The sequence below is a fragment of the Scardinius erythrophthalmus genome, assembly GCF_964197995.2.
Source record: "Scardinius erythrophthalmus genome assembly, chromosome: 7".
NCBI lineage: Eukaryota > Metazoa > Chordata > Actinopteri > Cypriniformes > Leuciscidae > Scardinius > Scardinius erythrophthalmus.
This window is the reverse complement of record NC_138227.1, coordinates 26,586,963-26,605,046: the sequence shown is the minus strand read 5'-3', so window position 1 is coordinate 26,605,046 and position 18,084 is coordinate 26,586,963. Positions and strand designations below refer to the sequence as shown.

The following is an 18,084-nucleotide window of genomic DNA, read 5'->3' as shown; positions in this document are numbered from 1 at the left end:
CACTTCGCCAAAATGATTTCAGTTATTTCAAAGGTCTTTACAGCGTTACAGAACCAAAACCCACAACAACACTGACCGACAAATAAATATAGTAAACAATAGGAAAAAAACGACAAATTATTTGCAAGGTTTCATTTGCCACAAAATTAGGGGATAGTGGGGTAAGATGAGCCAGTGGGTAAGTTGACCCACTCCCTTTATCTTGGCAATCATAAACTTATTTAGTTTAGTTCATCATTGTTTTTTTTATTGCTACATGACGTTTCTCACTAGCAAGGAGCAAATAAACGTAGTTTCGCTATTAGTAGACACTGGTGCCGAACGCTGTTGAGAGATGCACAGATTTAGGTAATTCACACACATGCTCTCTCTCTCTCTCTCTCTCTCTCTCTCTCTCTCTCTCTCTCTCTCTCTCTCTCTCTCTCTCTCTCTCTCTCTCTCTAATAACTACATTAGTCTGCTGCTAATGGATGAAGCCTCCGTTACTAGCTCTAAAATTGTGTTTTGTTAGTAACGGAGGCCTGTGATGAGATGCGTAAGAAAATAACAGAATAAAGAAAATCATAGCAGTTGGAATGACGTGCAAAAGGACAATGGAATTTTCATTTTTTTATGAATTTCCCCATTTCACATGTTTTCTTTATTAAAACCTCTTTTCAGCTTTCTATGCAGCATAATTACCTAGACTGACCAAGGATTTTCTTTGCCTGCAGCCTCATAAATGTTTAGTCTATGGGCAAATCCTGAAATCCATGTGGAATTTTGTCAGAATATCTGAAACGTGTATCTTCTACATTCCACTTGCTCTGCACTCTTGAGTAAGGTATTGCTGAACAATAACATTTTGGAGGCCAGGTACAGTTAAGTGTACACTGGCAATGCTCCAGGCTGGCAAATGAGTAAAGTTATGAGATCAGTGGGGTTGGGGGTAATTGTGGCAACACTGGGTATGAGAAAGTGTCACAGTGTGAAACACATTAACGTAAGTCAATCCCGCTCTCTCTTACAGCATCAGGGCACAAAGCTCATACGACACACGGCGACTGACGTGTCGAGTGAAGAACCCAGCTTCCCCTCGAGCTCTTGAGACTGGCATGACCATGAGGGTATACTGTAAGAACCCTGCATTGTGTAAATTCACACTGAATGTGTTTACAATTGAGTGCTCTTAATAATTAATAGTGATATGTGCTTTTTTTTATTATTCATGTGTGTGATGTGAAGAGCCACTGGATTTGGTATTTGAAATCTCAGTTCAAGCAGAGTGTAATTAAATGGAGTACATACTGTAAAATAATGAAAATCACCAAGACTTTGACTATGTCATAGATTTTTGCTCTCTTAATGCCAAGTTCATGGCCACAGCTGCGTGACTCGTAGCCAATTGGGCCTTTTTCCTGTCAAGTAGTACTCCTTGTCATTTCACTGTAGGAATAAATGTCCCCTTCACTCTGAGAGGGTAACAACTACCAAGTACCAGGAGTACACACTGAACCAATTAAAGTCAACATTAAATGCTGTTTGTAACCCATTTTCACTTCCACAATGTGAAACAGGACATTCAGTGCGGAAAAAAATGTTGATTTATTCATTTAGAGCTTATTGGCAGTCAAAATTTTTATTTAAATTAGCCTAAATACATTAGGTTACACCTAAAAAAAAAAAAAAAAGGGTTGGATCAGATAGAAGCACCTCATTAAAGTAAATTTTCACCCAGAAATGGGAATTCATTATCATTTACTCATCCCCCTAAAGGGACATTGGAGAAAACATTGAAATGCTTTCGCGTTTTCTCGTAAACGTTTTCCAACCCTTCCGGAACCTTTGCGTTCACTCGCAAAGCTTTTGTGATGGAAATAATATGAGATGGGAGGCAACGCAAAGTTTCTTGGGAGAACGCCAATGTTTTGCAAGAGAATACAAATGTTTTGCAAAATAACTCAAAGTTTCTCTGGGAGAATGCAATACTTTTGCAAGAGAACGCAAATGTTTTGCGAGAGAGGGCAAGAGTTTTTCAAGCATACGCAAAAGCATTGAAATATAGATTTTTCCTCCCATCTCATATTTTTTCCATCACCATGTCCCCTTAGAGCAGAGTTCTCAAACCGGTTCCACGGAGGGCCTAGTGTATGTAGGTTTTTGGTCTTTCCCTTCAATTAGTGCCCAATTAAGACCTAGACTACCAGGTGAGGGGAGATCTTAACCAATTAGTGACCTACTCAATCAGTTTGGTTCAAGGTAAAAGAGAAAACCTGCATACACTAGGCCCTCCGTGGAACCGGTTTGAGACCACTGCCTTAGAGGCTCCATACCCTCATGACGTTTCAAACCTGTATAAATGCAGAGTATAAAAGAAGATTTTTGTTGTTGTTGTTGTTGTTGTTTTTGAAGAACTGTACAATGAAAGTACTGTAAATGGGGTCCTAAACGACTTTGGACCCCAATGACTTATATCGTATGGACAAGAAACACTGAGACATTTTTCACGATATCTACTTTTGTGCAAACTTTTTGAATAAACAATCCCTTTAAGGTAACAATTGCAGGTTGACATTTTTTACCAAGTAGGTTTGATTTCCGTTTCATATTGACTTTAAATTGAAAAACCAAAGTCCTTTCGAATCAGTTTAGGGCATCATGTTTTATCACACATTTTTTTCCTGTGTTAAGTCTGTACGCTTATCTGGTATGTTATTAGGTGAGCTTTGAAAACCGATGCGACCTAATGCACAAAATCCATGTGATATGATGCATTTCACAGGCATAAGCTTCCCCCGAAACGCCAATCACATTTTCTCTGCTCGCTAAATTTATGCTTTAAAACATTGCCCCCCTTCACTCACCCCAGCTCATGGTTCCATTACCGCCCAGCCAGTGCAATAAGTGCTAATGTAGCAGAACCGATGGCCAGCAACGCTGCCTTACTCAGCACGCCTGGCCCATCAAATTCAACTTTCCACTGGCCATTTTCATCTGCAGCAGATTGTAAGCAAGACGGCACTTTGTCATGACAGACTCTCATCCGTCCATCGCGTCCACTTCCAAACTGATTGGGGCAATAACAAAGAGCGGCCCTGCCCCATAATTTATTTGATGGCAAATGTATTATTCAGCGCCACTGTAATTTATTCATGTTCCACATTGCCTTATTACGGTTTAAACATCTGTTATTTTGTTTTATGGACTGGTGCCAGTGTGTGGGTTGCTCTTTATTCTTAATGGTTTCATCAAAGGGACAAGCAATGTCTTCCTGCTGCACTGGCGTTAAATGTCCTCGATTTAACAATGTTGTACAGGACTAAAATAGAGTCGTGCTCTTCCTGACGCTGTGATGCTGAAACTAGTGGTCGTTTTTCTATCTTGCTCTTTGTTCTTCCATTTCATATTTCATGACTGGCTCTAACATGAAAAGATGCCCATCCTCACAGAACAAAGGCAAGATCTTTTGTTTTAATAATATTTTCCCTCCTTTTCGCAGATGAACTGCACTCATTTCATTTTTTACTAAGAGTAGCTGTGCTGTGATCCCTGCGAATAGATACAAATGATTCAAACTTCTCTCTATTGATGTCATAACCCTTCTTTCTCTTGTGACTTCCTTCGTTCAGTTCCCCCGCAGGCTCCGGTGTTCATGGGATTAGAAAATGAAGAGGTCAAAGCTGGTTCCGTTCTGAGGGTGGTGTGCATGTCGTACGGGGGCAACCCTTTAGCCACTCTGCATTGGATTAAGGTGAGAGAAATATACGAAATTCTTCATCGGTTGCCCTTTTCCTTTTCAGAAATAATTACTTGGCCTTTACCTTTACTTGAACAGGATACAAGCTAAGACCTTGTGTTTGGCTTGTAGTTATTGATTAAACTTACATTTCCCATAAGTGAAAGAAACTTTTTCGGTTACACTTTATTTTAAGGTGTCCTTGTTACAGTGTAATTACACAATTAGTACTTAGTAATAGCAATCAACTACATGTACTTACCATATAATTAGGGTTAAGGTTTGGTTTAGTCAAGTCAACTTTATTTATATAGCGCTTTTCACAATACAGATTGTATCAAAGCAGCTTCACAGTATTAAATAAAAAGGGTTTAGGGTTAGTTGAATGTCTCTGTGCATAATTGACTGTTACTTATTACTATAGTAATTACATGTAAAATGTTTAACAGGGACTCTGTAAAATAAAGTGTTACAACATTTAGTTTGATTGGTAACACCTTTTCAATAAGGGTTACTCTCAGTTGTTTATGTGCGTAACCGTGTGGAACTCAGAATGAGGAAATGAACACAACATAGTCATTTGGAAGGGCAGGAGTTATGATCACATACTTAATTTGATTGACAGCTCTAGAGCGAATGAGCTCTCTGACTCATAACAGACACGCACGGAAGAAAAACGCGCTCTACGCCGTTCCAAGCTCTTCAGATTGCATAATTCAGTGGCAAATGAATAGAAATGGTGATCCGTTAGGGTGAAATCATATCATAATCAACTGTTGATTATGATTTCACTTTTCTAACTTTAGTTTGTGTGTAATGTTGCTGTTTGAGCATAAACAACATCGGCAAAGTTACAACGCTCAAAGTTAAAAGCATAGGGAGATATTTGCTTTTAAGAAATCACTACAACAAAAGGCTGGTAGGGACTACACACATTCCTTCCGGGTTAGTGACATAAAATTTAAACCAACCCTAAAATTTACATAAACCCCGCCCCCGGGAACACGATTTATAGATTATCAAGACAGAATTATGCTAATCAATGACTAGAAGACACATGAGCTACATAAATTCATCAACTAACCATTCAGAAATGTCCTGTTGCATTCTACATGTTGTCACCTCTTCTTGAGTCTCTCCATCATTGTCTGAATCCAGTTTGAACATAAAAGGCTAAAAGTTTATGAAATTTTCAGTGCATGTCTGTGTGAGTGCAAGCTGATGAAGCTCCAGCCTCTGTGCTGGAAGCAGCAGCTCATTTGCATTTAAAGGAACAGACACAAAACGGTGCTTTTTTGCTCACCCTCAAAAATGGACAATTTTAAAGGGGTGGTATAATGCCATTTTCACAAGATGTAAAATAAGTCTCTGATGTCCCCAGAGTGTGTATGTGAAGTTTTAGCTCAAAATTCCCTACAGATATTTTTATATAGCATGTTAAAATTGTCACTTTTTGAGGGTGAGCAAAAATTCACAGTTTTTGTGTCTGTTCCTTTAAATGCAAATGAGCTGCTGCTCCCGGCACAGGGGCCGGAGCTACAACAGCTTGTATGCTTTTACTTCACACAGACATGCACTGGAGATTTCAAAAACTTTTAGCCTTTAATGTACAAACCGAAGTCAGAAAGATGGAGAGACTCAAGAAGTAACAACATGTAGACAACATTTCTGATTGGTTAGTTGGTGAATTTATGTAGTTTATGTGTAGTTATCTTCTAGTCACTGATTAGCATATTCTGTCTTGATAATCTATAAATTGTGTTCAGGGCGGGGTTTATGTAAATTTTAGGGTTGGTGATGACACTAACCCGGGAGGAATGTGTGTAGTCCCTACCAGCCGTTTGTTGTAGTCCTTAAAAAGCAATTTCTTTAAAAGAAAGTCTCTCCCTTTGATTTGAACTTTGAGCGTTGTAACTTTGCAGATGTTGTTTATGCTCAAACAGCAACATTACACACTAACTAAAGTTAGAAAAGTGAAATCATATTCAACCACCCCTTTAACATGCTATATAAAAATATCTGTTGGGTATTTTGAGCTAAAACTTCACATACACACTCTGGGGACATCAAAGACTTATTTTACATCTTGTGAAAGGGGCATTATACCACCCCTTTAAGTTTATTTGCCACCACAGTACTTAAAGCCAATAAGTCTTGTTATTTCTTTATTATTATAGTATGAATTTAGCTTGGGTCTGTCTCATTTGATGCACCGAAATTACCGAAAATTTGCGGCCGAAACAGAAATGTTCATTTTCGTCTGAAATGATTTTGGAGGGCTGATATCATTGACCGAAACAGTGACATTTAATTACAGCTTCTGTTTCGTACACATTGTGGATAGATAACAAACATGTAGATTTCTTGCTTTGATCGATAATGATATGGATTCTCAAGATCAGTCTTTTAGTCTGTGCTGTTTTCTGTGTTAAACATTTCTAAACATTTGTCGTGCACCCATCCAATAATCACAATAAACTCTGCATTGTAATTTTTAATATGAAACAAAGTCTTTCTCAAGTTTCAAATTGTGTAAATTTTATCACGAAATTCGACAAATTTAGATTTGGTGCGTGACAGATCACTGTAGTGCCTCAGGCTCAGTTCAAGAGACTGCGCAGATCAAGCGTGAACCAATCATCTCTTCCTCTTTACTACTATTACAGCACCAAAAAAAACATGAATGAACATTAGAAGGTATGTTGAAAGATAAATTACAACTTACTGAAATGTATCATGTCTCATGTAATTAAGGTGACCAGACGTCCCGAAAAATTCGGGACAGTCCCGAATTATAAGCTGTTGTCCCGGGTCCCGAATCCGGCCCTAATTGTCTGATAAAACATTAGAAACTCTCAGTGGAAGTTGAGTTGTCCTGCAGCCAATCCCCGCCGGCTGCTCATTGGCTGCAGCATCTTTTTTTGAAGTTCTACAAAGATACCGTAGGCGCAAATTTACATATGCATTGATGAGCTAATTTTCATTCATTCATTTCGTTGACATGACTGGTGTACCAGAACCCCGAATGTGCAAGGCAGCCAGTCGTAAAGGAGTGATTGGTTGGTCGCGGCACTGTGTGCAAAAAAATACTTCAGCCTAATGTCTGATGTCGGGTTACACAAAGTAAATCATGGGTTAATGTTCACTTTTGGGTGAACTATACCTTTAACAGAGTTGACAAATGCATTGAACACATTTGTTTTTAAAAAAAAAAAAGAAAGAAAATTATTAATATTTTTTAGGAAATTGTATATTTGATATTTTTATATGTGTGTGTGTGTGTGTGTGTGTGTGTGTGTGTGTGTGTGTGTGTGTGTTGTGTGTTTGTGTGTGTGTGTGTGCGCGCGTGTACTTGCGTGTATTTAGGGAAACCATTTGGTAATAGGGTTTTATGCAAAACGTAGAACACAGTTATATATATATTTTCTAAATAGTTAATCATTTAAAAAATAGAAAATTAAACAGAGAAAATTAAGACATTGTTATTGTATAAAACATTGAATATTCTGAAGACTATGTCAAATATGAAATGCTGAAAGCATTTTTATGATTTTCATTTTTGGTACAGTATAGTCAAGAAGGTTAAGACCTCTGATGTGGGAGAGGCCAAAACCGTTATTTTGTGTGGAGGATTTGTTTGAAAAGTAGTTATTATGATAATTGTATAGTTTACCTAACATATGTAATAGTTCACAATCCAAAAAAGTCTAAAAAGTCATGGGACACCAAAGTGTACTGCATTCATGGAAAGTGCCACTTAGATAAATTGGCCCAAATGTTACGATAAGCGGGTAGCTGTTAGATGAAAAATTATGGGCTGCATCATTCAACCAGTGAGAGCTGTTTACCAAAATGCTTTGCAGGCCAATTACCATGAATGTTATGCCAGAGTAAGGTCACAGTGGAACGCAGGTTGCTAAAGTAATTTGAAGCTAGCTAGAATCTGGCTGGTGCACCAGTGGTTTTATATTCTTTAAATTTTCCCAACCTCAGAAATGTGTGTGTGTGTGTGTGTGTGTGTGTGTGTGTGTGTGTGTGTGTGTGTGTGTGTGTGTGCGTGTGTGTGTGTGTGTGTGTATCTGTGTGTGAATTACTAAAATCAACAAGCCTAGGGGAAAGCTGAGAGCTACAACCAAGAACTTTATTAAATGTCTGTGTTTAGAGACAGAGAGAAGATGTCAAGATTTAAATCATTTGCAAGTGAAGCCTAGGCAGCCAAATCTACTTGTCCATTCATGTAGCGTCCCGCAGACAGACTCACAGTGGAGACTCTCGTTTTACTTTGATAAAATGTGTCAGTCCGGACATCTCTAATAATTTGCAGCTAATGCAAATGTTAGTGTCTGCAAAGTCATTGACTGGATGACTGATTTCAGACACAAATGTCTTTTTCTATCTATCTATCTATCTATCTATCTATCTATCTATCTATCTATCTATCTATCTATCTATCTATCTATCTATCTATCTATCTATCTATCTATCTATCTATCTATCTATCTATCTATCTATCTATCTATCTATCTATCTATCTATTTGTCTATCTATATGTCTGTCTGTCTATCTATCATCTCTCAGACTATCTGTCTGTCTCTCGGTATGTCAGCACCATCTTTTCTCTTTTTCAGAATGGAGAAGTCCTGTCCACTAGCTGGGAGGTGGACGTTGTGTCACGTAGATCCAGTAGCACGTTGAGAATGGAGGTGAAGCCAGAGGACAATCATGCTGTGCTGCAGTGCGAAAGCGTCAACCAAGTATCTCGTTCACCAATGTCCCTCACTCGCACTCTTACCGTCATGTGTGAGTAGTCAGTAAAAATTCATCTTAAAAAACTTCTGCTCAAAAACCCATTAGACTTTTAAGAAGGCCACAAGCCTGTTGTTGCTAGTAGTTTTCAGCATAGCCTTAAAACAAAAGCTTGATCTTTCATGACACACTGTCACTTACAATAAGCCAATTACACATGGCTGTATCATGGCTGACAAGTTAATCAGGGCAATACTTGCTGCTACTTGCAGTTTCTGTAATCTTTCATTAACAGAGGATGGTTTGTAACGGTGGTCTTGTCACCACAAATTCAAAATGTCAAATATCCATGTCTTATCACAAAGCTACTGTCATTAGCACATACGGCTCATTGAGAATACATAGTCACACAAATACTGATACCATTTGGACATTTATTAGAAGATCTCTCTAGACACTTCTCACCATTTCATTGATCAGCTAGATCATTATTTCGGTACTGTAAGAGCATCAAGAGAACGTATCATAATGGCCTCAAATCCTTTGTGGCGTGACTAGCGTGTTTAAACAATTTGCTGTGAAGATATGCTGACTCCATTTGTCTTGCTTCACTTTCTGTTGTGGTAATCACTTTTGCTCACAGTTGAGCCAGCTGATGTAACGTTACTGGGCTCCTTTGAAGCTGTAGAGGGACAGGAGATCAATCTGTGCTGTTACACTTCCTCCAGTAATCCACCGGTTGACATCCGCTGGTGGCTCGGGTTCAAGGAGCTCAACAGAACGAATGTTACCATCTCTGAGGTATTCAACCTAACACTTTACATTCAAGATAGAGGACGTGAAAATGTCTTCTCTTACAAAAATGTATAAATTATGATTAAAACTTTTGTTTTACTTGGCACTCTGAAACTGTCTCCATGTCCTGCTTTTGATAGGTTCATCAACAATACAAACTACCATCTAAATACCCGTATGAGCCATTTTACCGACAGAAAGGCTTTGTGAGGTGTAGCGCTTGATTAAAGGAATATTTTTCAATTATTGTGTGAAATAAAGCCGGCGAGCCTTGAACAGAGAGTGATTCAAAGTCTCCATCAAGACTGTGCTTTTACTTTAGATTCTATTAGTTACTACATAATATTCTGCGAGATCAGGGGCTTTTAGAGTCTCTCTCTTTTTTCTTTTTTTTTATCTCCAATTCTTCCTCTCTAGAGGTTGATTTGAATGAAACATAGGCCTAAGTGAATAAAAGCTGACCCGAGGCTGCTCTGTGCTTAACAGGACACTCCTTGTTCATTTGGAGGTGTTTTACATCTGATCTTTCATTTACATGCCGGTGTTAATTTATTATTTTTCTTTTTTTCTCTTCGAGCTACTCTTTATGATATTTTCTAATAGTTTGGCCGTACGTAACCATGAAGCCAGGGTCAACTCTCTGAGCAGGTGTAAATTAGAGATTAGCAAATTAGCAGAATTAAAAACTCTATATCAGAGTGAATGAGATTTTTCACATGGGTGGGAATCTTTTGGCACCTCACGATCTGATTCCAAACCGTTTCTTTATCTACTTTTTTTTTTCTTATTGATTAATCGTATTAATAGAATGTAAAATCTTTTTATTATTTAATTACACAAGTAATAAGTACTCTTAAAAATAATAAAAAAAAATATTAAAACAATTAAAACAGTAAAATCTAGTAAAAAAAAAAAAAAAGAGTGCTTTCAGTATTTAAGACTAGGCTGTCTGAACATTTTCCATTCAAGAGCTGTGAGTGATTTTTCTTTTTATCAGATTTACTGTTGTTGGATTATTACCGATGACATTATAGACAGCGGGAGATCAAATAAGCTGCATTCACACCAATGCACAGATCTCTTGTAAAATGTGGTTTATAAAATGTGGTTTGTCCTGTCTGTTTAATCTCTTAAGACATAACTGACTGTGTTTACATTACTTTCGCATCATAAAAAGCATTTTGAGATGAAACTGGAAGTACATTTAACCACGGAGTCGCACACACACTGCCGCCTCTCTTTACCAAGCGTTTGTGAGTATTTGAAATTGAAAGAATCCTTCTGTCAGTGAGTTCCATATTTTTGGCTCGAGGTCATGGTGCAAAGGACCCTAGGTTGATTTTACTCCAACCCATCCCTTTAAATAAAAAACAGATAACGAACTAAAGGACTAACAGGTGTCATGATCACATCTATCACTATAGTAACGAATAATAGTGGGAACAGAGACAACAGAACACCAAGAGAAGCAAACTAATATAACAATTTAACTAAACAAACAAACTAAATCCTCACACTAAGTTTGCCACACTTACATCTGTTTATGCAGTTAATAGCCGCTTTCCGACCGGAGGAACCTTTTCACAGTTCCTAGAACTATTGGCTAAAGTACCCGGATGTCGGTGTGTTCGCACCGCAGGAACTAGGAACGATTTTAGTTCTAGGAACTCCATTTGGAGGAACCAGAGCCCGTCTACGGAGAGCCTGCCCACTCCCTATTAAGTCCTATACGCTGATTTCACGCAGCCGTTATTTTGAATCGAAAGCGAGGCTCCGGTGGGAAGAAAACCGGAAGTGTCGCCTTTAATCATACAGTAGGAGACTCGTGAATGCGATGGCGTTGTTGTGTTTAATGATGTTGTGTCAATTCTAAAACTGTACATACATTTCTTTCATACTTTAGACTATATACAGTGAAATTTATTAATAAATAAAATATTTTTTTTTATAATTCAGAGAGTAAAAAATGAAGCAGGAATGAACTATATACATATCCTATATTAGATATTATCTTCCAATAGTGTAAATCGCGGCAGCAGCTTCAGGTTGGTAGTCCAAGGCATTGTTGTTTATCTGTACTTCCGGGGTTCTTCCCACCGGAGCCTCACTTTCAAGTTCAAAATGGCGGCTACGTGAAATCAGCGTATTGTACCGAATTTTGGTTGTAGTTCCACCAGAGTTCCACTGGGGGCGATCACCCATGAGTGCAGAATGAATGGGAGTCTATGGGGCTAGACGGCTAAATTTGTCTCTTTCACCCGATTGCCGTTGAGAAATCTCAGATTTGATTATAGGTTTTGCAAGTTCAACATGGGTTATAGGTCGAAAGTTGAATGAACGAGTACCTATGTCCTTTCGATTTCTTACAGGTTGAGTTGTTGTTGCCCATAACACGCCAGCATTCTGCTAATGAATGCTGATTGGTCAGTGAAGGATTGATTACGACCAGAGAGACCGCTTGATGGCATCGTGGCATCCGAAGCGGGACCAGAAACAAACAAAACAAAAACTCTTCTAGCACGTGTATTTACCGGTGTCAGCTGTGTTGTGTTTCCCTGTGTCAGCTGTGTTGTCGATGCCTCGAGTGAAAAGAAAGTGCAGAGCGCGAACGCACCAGAGTGACTGAAGGATTGCCGTTAAGCAGTATCTCTGGTCGTACGATGTGTATGATGTCATTGACACTTTAAAAGACTTTTTAAAGCAAATAAGTGACTCTAAAAAATCTAACAATAGCAATGTGTAATTTATTTGCATCTCCTTTCGAATACAACATTCAAATTACTAGACAAAAAATTATATCCTGAGAAAAGTGGATTTTTATTGGTATAGCGCCATAGACCTCCATTCATTCTGCACTCGTCCTGTGAGCGCCCTCATATGGAATCAGAGTGGAACTGCAACCAGTTCAGAAGCCGGAAGTGTACTGAGAGTGAAATTTCTCCCCTAATTAGACATTCTCTGGAGGAACTAATTTAAGTCCTACTTCAGAGTAGGGTCTAAACCAGCACTATAGGAACTACCCGTGACGTTAGTGTACGCTGATTGAACGAACGCACGCGGAACACCAGCACCCGCCATTTTTAAAACAGCTAGAATGTAAACACACAGATTATAGCCTATAACGTTATATTTACTCCATAAACTAACTATACAAACATGGAAAACAGTGATAGATGGGTCTCTAAACCTTTATGCCGAAGAGAAAATCCAACACAACTTTGAGGGGACCAAGCCAAACATGATTATGTTTATCTGCCCAGCTAGCAACTCTGGACATCAACCACACGGCATAGGCTAGCAACCTTTTTTTCATATACTGTCTACTTTCTATAACAGTTCTATCTAATAACATATTAAACAGTACTGTTAGACAGATCGTTAACTAATAAACACAGAGAATGCGAACATTGTTTGCTCTGGCGTCTCAGCGCCGCCAAAATAAAGGTCCGTCTGCGCCGTCAAAATAAAAGTCACCGTGCTTGGGTCACTCCCTTACCCCTCTTACCGTTCCTATGCGAACGCAAGTCCAGTGCGAACGCAAGTCCAGTGCGAACACAAACAGCAAAACCGAGTTTGAGTGAGAGTAGTTCTTAGAACTGTTTAGAAGTGGACAGTTCCTAGAACTAAGTTCCTGTAACTACTTGGTCGGAAAGTGGCTAATGAGATAGAAGAGCCACAATGTATTCCAGCGCTTTTGTTTTTTATTGGTTTTTAATGACCATATGTCAGATCACATCAGTTTCGATAATGTGAACGCGTCAAAGAGAGTGAATCATGGTGGAATAATTTGATGTTTTCACTCTTGTGCGCAAAGAATATTATGTTGCCTTATAATGGCTCTTTACGATGACCATATATTGTTCTCAGTAAACGTGTAAGATCTCATATGAAATATTTGTGTTGCAGGGGGATAATGGTGGGATGAGGACGATGTCTAACTTGACACATAAAGTGTCACGTGAGGACAACGGTCTTCCTCTGACTTGTGAGGCGTTCAACAAAGGCACCCGCTTCTCCAGTGTTCGATCTGAAGATCTTATCGTTTACTGTGAGAGACCACTAACATTTTTATCTAACATTTAGGTGGAATGATCCCTGATAAATGAATTAATTTATTTCAGTAGCTTAACTGGTACAGGTATAGGCAATTTTATATGTTTGTTTCCCAGAGAACACATACACTACCGTTTTGTTTGTTTGTTTTAGAGAAATTAATACTTATGTTCAGCAAGGATGCATTAAATTGAACAAAAGTGACAGTAAAGACATTTGTAATGTTACAAAAGATTTCTATTTCAAACTAATGCTTTCCTTTTGTACTGAATTAAATTATCCTGGAAAAAAAACTGTATCATAGTTTCCAATAGCACAACTGTTTTCAACATCGATAATAGTCAGAAAAATGTCTCGATCAACAAATCATCATATTAGAAGGATTTTTGAAGGATCACGTGACGCTGAAGTCTGAAGTAATGATGCTGAAAATGTAGCTTTGCCATCACAGAAATAAAATACATATTAAAGTATATTAAAATAGAAAACATTTAGTTTATAATTTCTCAATATTACAGCTTTACTGTATTTTTATCAACTAAATGCAGTCTTTGTGAGCATAAGGGACTTCTATCAAAAACATTTAACAATTATTAGCGATCCCAAACATGTCAACTGTAGTGATTGTTGAGAAAAATTAATCTATTGTAATTTGGATAAAAGCTCATCTAAAATAAATAAATGTTAACATAATGATACACTCTTTTTTAAATGTCCCATCAATGCACTTGTGCTGACTGAAATATTAGTTCTGTTAATGTCTGTTCTTCTTATTCTTAGATCCTCCTCAGAAAGTGTGGTTAGATGCTCCTCCACCAAACGTCTTCTTACACTCTGGTACAACTCTCCGTTTAGTCTGTTTCTCCAGTGGTGGAAATCCCACAGGTCAGCTGGTGTGGCTCAAGGTGTGTAGTGACATGGAAGCTTTTGTTGATGGTGTTTTAGTAACAAGTGTGTTTTGTTATTTCTGCCATTAAAAAATCCTCCATGTCTGTGTGTGCGTGAACTACAGAACAACAAAGTCGTGCCAACCGCATCGAAGCAGGTGTCTTCAGAGCGTGGTGTGTCACGAGATCTCCTTCTCACCCTCCAGCCCAGCGACAATCTGGCCACCTACCGCTGCGACTCCTCCAACAAAGCCAAGAAAGTGCTCTCCGCTCAAAGCAAACTCAGGGTTCTGTGTATGTTTCTAAAACCCACTCACATGATACTGTGCTGTGTGCAAAACCATATCAGTTATTTGGGTTAGTGTGGTGTACTTCTTAACTCTTAATTAATACATACCATATACCAAATGAGCCAAAACATTATGACCACCTGCCTATATGCTGTTGGTCCTCCCTTTGCTGCCAAAACAGCGCTTACCCATCGAGGCATAGACTCTGAAGGTGTCCTGCAGGGTTTGGCACCAAGACATAGGCAGTAGATCCTAAGTGATATAATAAGTGTTCAACAAGTACAACTGTTTAGTGTGTGCAGTGAATAGAACTGTTGATCATAACATTTTCTTATCAAGGACTCTTAATATTTGAATCAGTCTTGTAGGGATTGTTGAAGGATTAGTTCACTTCAGAATTAAAATTTCGTTTTAGAAAATGGCCGATCGTTTGGCTAGATAAGACCCTTATTCCTCGGCTGGGATTGTGTAGAGCCCTTTGAAGCTGCATTGAAACTGCAATTTGGTTGACCGTTGAAGTCCACTATATGGAGAAAAATCCTGGAATGTTTTCCTCAAAAACCTTAAATTCTTTTCGACTGAAGAAAGAAAGACATGAATATCTTGGATGACGTGGGGGTGATTAAAACGTATTCTGAGGTGAACTAATCCTTTAATGGTTTGGGTTTGAACTCTTAGTCTTGTGAGTTAGGATAAAAGCATCTGGTAAATGTCAATTAGCACAACTTCTTTTTGAATATGCCTTAAAATGAGGATGCACTATGGCAATCCTCACTCACATTCTAATTGGTTGTCTTTGTATTGTCCCTCGATCAGTTCCCGCAGTGAGCGTGAAGATCGTGGCCAAGCAGAAGGAGCTGCGCAGGGGTCAGACTCTGGATCTGGAGTGCCTGGCTGGCAGCAGCAATCCCACTGCAAATATCAGCTGGAGTTTGGGCCCCATCATGTACTCAAACACTCACTTATACATATACACGCATCGCCACATCATTACACACATGCACAAATACACACTCACTGCTAATACCGTATTACTTAGTTCAACACTCCCAAGGGCATTTCGTCACCCATCTAATTTACTCACATCAATAAAACTGCAGAGCATTGACCCTTGATTCACAAAACGCAGGTAAATACATCATAAGCCAGGTTTCCATCCAAGGATTTTTTTGTGAAAAAAGGTTTAGCGCATCAAAATTTGACCGATATAGCTGATGGAAATGCCAAGTATCTATCATTTTTTGCAAATGTCGACACAATCTTTTTCCATTTAACTTTAGCATATAAATTATATTGTATTATAATTATATTGATGGCCAAAAATTGGATGGAAACTTGGCTATATGTCTCACTGGAATGCATTTCAGATGAATTCGGCTTTTTTTTTTTTTATGCTGAGAAGTGTGCAGTAATAGATGACTTGTGATGTGTATCTGTACAAAAAGAGCAGAATTTGTGCAGGAGGGCTCTAAGCTCTTTGTAGAAACTGGAAAGTGTGAAATGTTAGCAAAGGCTGATGGGCAGTTTGGAAATCCCAAGACCTTTTTTTTTACTTCAGTATTAGATTTCGACTGGCAGCTGGTGATCACTAAGTCATTACCTTGTTAGAGTCTGTCTCTGGCGCTGTCAATATGTAGCTATTTGAAAAAAAAAAAAAAATAAATCTTTACATCAATTGTGAGCAGATCAGCTTTTATTTCTAAAGAAATTCAGCTATAAAACTACAGTGTTTGTGAGCAGAGGAGTGGCCCACTTCGAGTTTTATGGTTTCAGTTTTGTTGAATGGTCCCCACGGGACCCTAACGCATGTCGGGCAAACAAAAAGATTTCACAGCAGGTGAACACTGTTACTGTGGAAGGCTTTATCGAATATTCATAGTCTATTTTTGCATTGTTGCTCCAAGGGGATGTTTTTGAAATTCTTCTTTGTATAAAATATCCATGAGAAATAACATTGTAAGCTTGACTTTCACTCTCTCAGGTTGAAAGGAGTTGACCAGGCTCCTAAAAAGGCTGAATTTGGTGGGATGTCCCGAACCAGTAAGCTGTCCCTCAATCTTGGCTCCCATCACTGGAAGAAAAGGATCACCTGCCATGCCTTCAGTAACGTGCTGTCCGAGGGTGTCAACAACTTCTACACTCTCAATGTGCTCTGTGAGTATTATTTTTTTTTGAGCATGTTTGAATGAGTTTTTACTTGGACTGTCCGCTGACTACAGATCAGTATTTAATCAAAATAATCGCATGATATGCAGATATAGTCAACAAAATTGATCATGACTATTTGCACATATCAGATAATCGATTAAATGATTTGTTGGAGCTGAGTAAAGCATTTCATCTACAAAAAGTGACTTTAGAAGTCAGTACTGTACATTGTTTTATTTCCATGTTATTGAACATAAGCCATTTTGTAAGCCTCTGCACAATATTTATGTATTTATAATGGTATAATGACCAGGCTTCTGACTGGCAGGTTTAAATTTCAGCACATCATCTTTGCATTGGTTGCCCATAAAACTTAGTAAAGAATTAAAATTTTTCATTTTGGTTTTTGAATCATTACATAAGTTGGTGCGTCCACACAAATCAGCGAGACCTCTCAGATCGGGACATGTAAGATTGCTGTCCGAGTCCTTCTCAAAACGAGAATTTGCTTATCCCGGCCCGACACTTTGGAACAATCTCCCTGTAGTCATCCAAACAGCTCCTTCTCTTTTTGTTTTCAAATCTATGCTTGAATCCTATTTATTTGAGCAGATGAGGATGGTTTAAAAGTCAAATAGTTTAATAGTATTGTTTTGAAATTTGTTATATTCATTTATTTGTCTTCTATGTTCATAAGGTAATTTCATGTACAACACTTTGGTCAACCCATGGTTGTTTTTAAAGGAGAACTCCGGTCAATTTTAACATTGAGCTCATTTTTTTGTACATTTGGAGTGCTGTCAATACAGAGAACAACGACAAAAATCGGTGTTGCCTACACCGAGTTATTCTATTTTTAAAATTTGCACCCTGTTGACTTCAATGGGGCAAGTACTAAACCTGCTTTTAGCCTCTTAACATCCTTGATGTGTCATTACAAGTGCACAGAAAATGTGAGTGATTCCTTCTGAGTGAACACGATTGCCGAGTACACGCGCGTGATCATAGGTAACTAAACCTATGCGCGTGAACTCGGCAATCGACTACTTTGGACTTCAACCGAAAACAGGATGTAAACACAGGTATTTGCGCTGGCTTAAATAACATCATTTTTATTAATATCTTTCACATCTACTGCAGTCAGATTCACTCGTGTTCACTCAGAAGGAATCACTCACATTTTCTGTGCACTTGTAATGACACATCAAGGATGTTAAGAGGCTAAAAGCAGGTTTAGTACTTGCCCCATTGAAGTCAACAGGGTGCAAATTTTAAAAATAGAATAACTCGGTGTAGGCAACACCGATTTTTGTCGTTGTTCTCTGTATTGACAGCACTCCAAATGTACAAAAAAATTAGCTCAATGTTAAAATTGACCGGAGTTCTCCTTTAACTGTGTTTTATAAAAAATAAAAAAAAAATGTATTTATAAATAAATACATGAAATAAA

At 38.3% G+C, this 18,084-nt stretch overlaps 1 protein-coding gene across 2 annotated transcripts in view; it reads left to right on the top strand.

Moving 5' to 3' along the window:
- The window catches only part of nphs1 (NPHS1 adhesion molecule, nephrin), a 113,145-nt gene that overhangs the window by 65,351 nt on the left and 29,710 nt on the right, over positions 1–18,084 (top strand). For both annotated transcript variants that reach the window (XM_081369699.1, XM_081369700.1), the window contains 9 exons: positions 1,010–1,113; positions 3,609–3,730; positions 8,344–8,515; positions 9,105–9,262; positions 13,163–13,304; positions 14,090–14,214; positions 14,322–14,490; positions 15,303–15,432; positions 16,468–16,640. In XM_081369699.1, the coding sequence (XP_081225825.1) occupies positions 1,010–1,113; positions 3,609–3,730; positions 8,344–8,515; positions 9,105–9,262; positions 13,163–13,304; positions 14,090–14,214; positions 14,322–14,490; positions 15,303–15,432; positions 16,468–16,640 (1,295 nt within the window). The remainder of the gene's footprint in view (positions 1–1,009; positions 1,114–3,608; positions 3,731–8,343; positions 8,516–9,104; positions 9,263–13,162; positions 13,305–14,089; positions 14,215–14,321; positions 14,491–15,302; positions 15,433–16,467; positions 16,641–18,084) is intronic.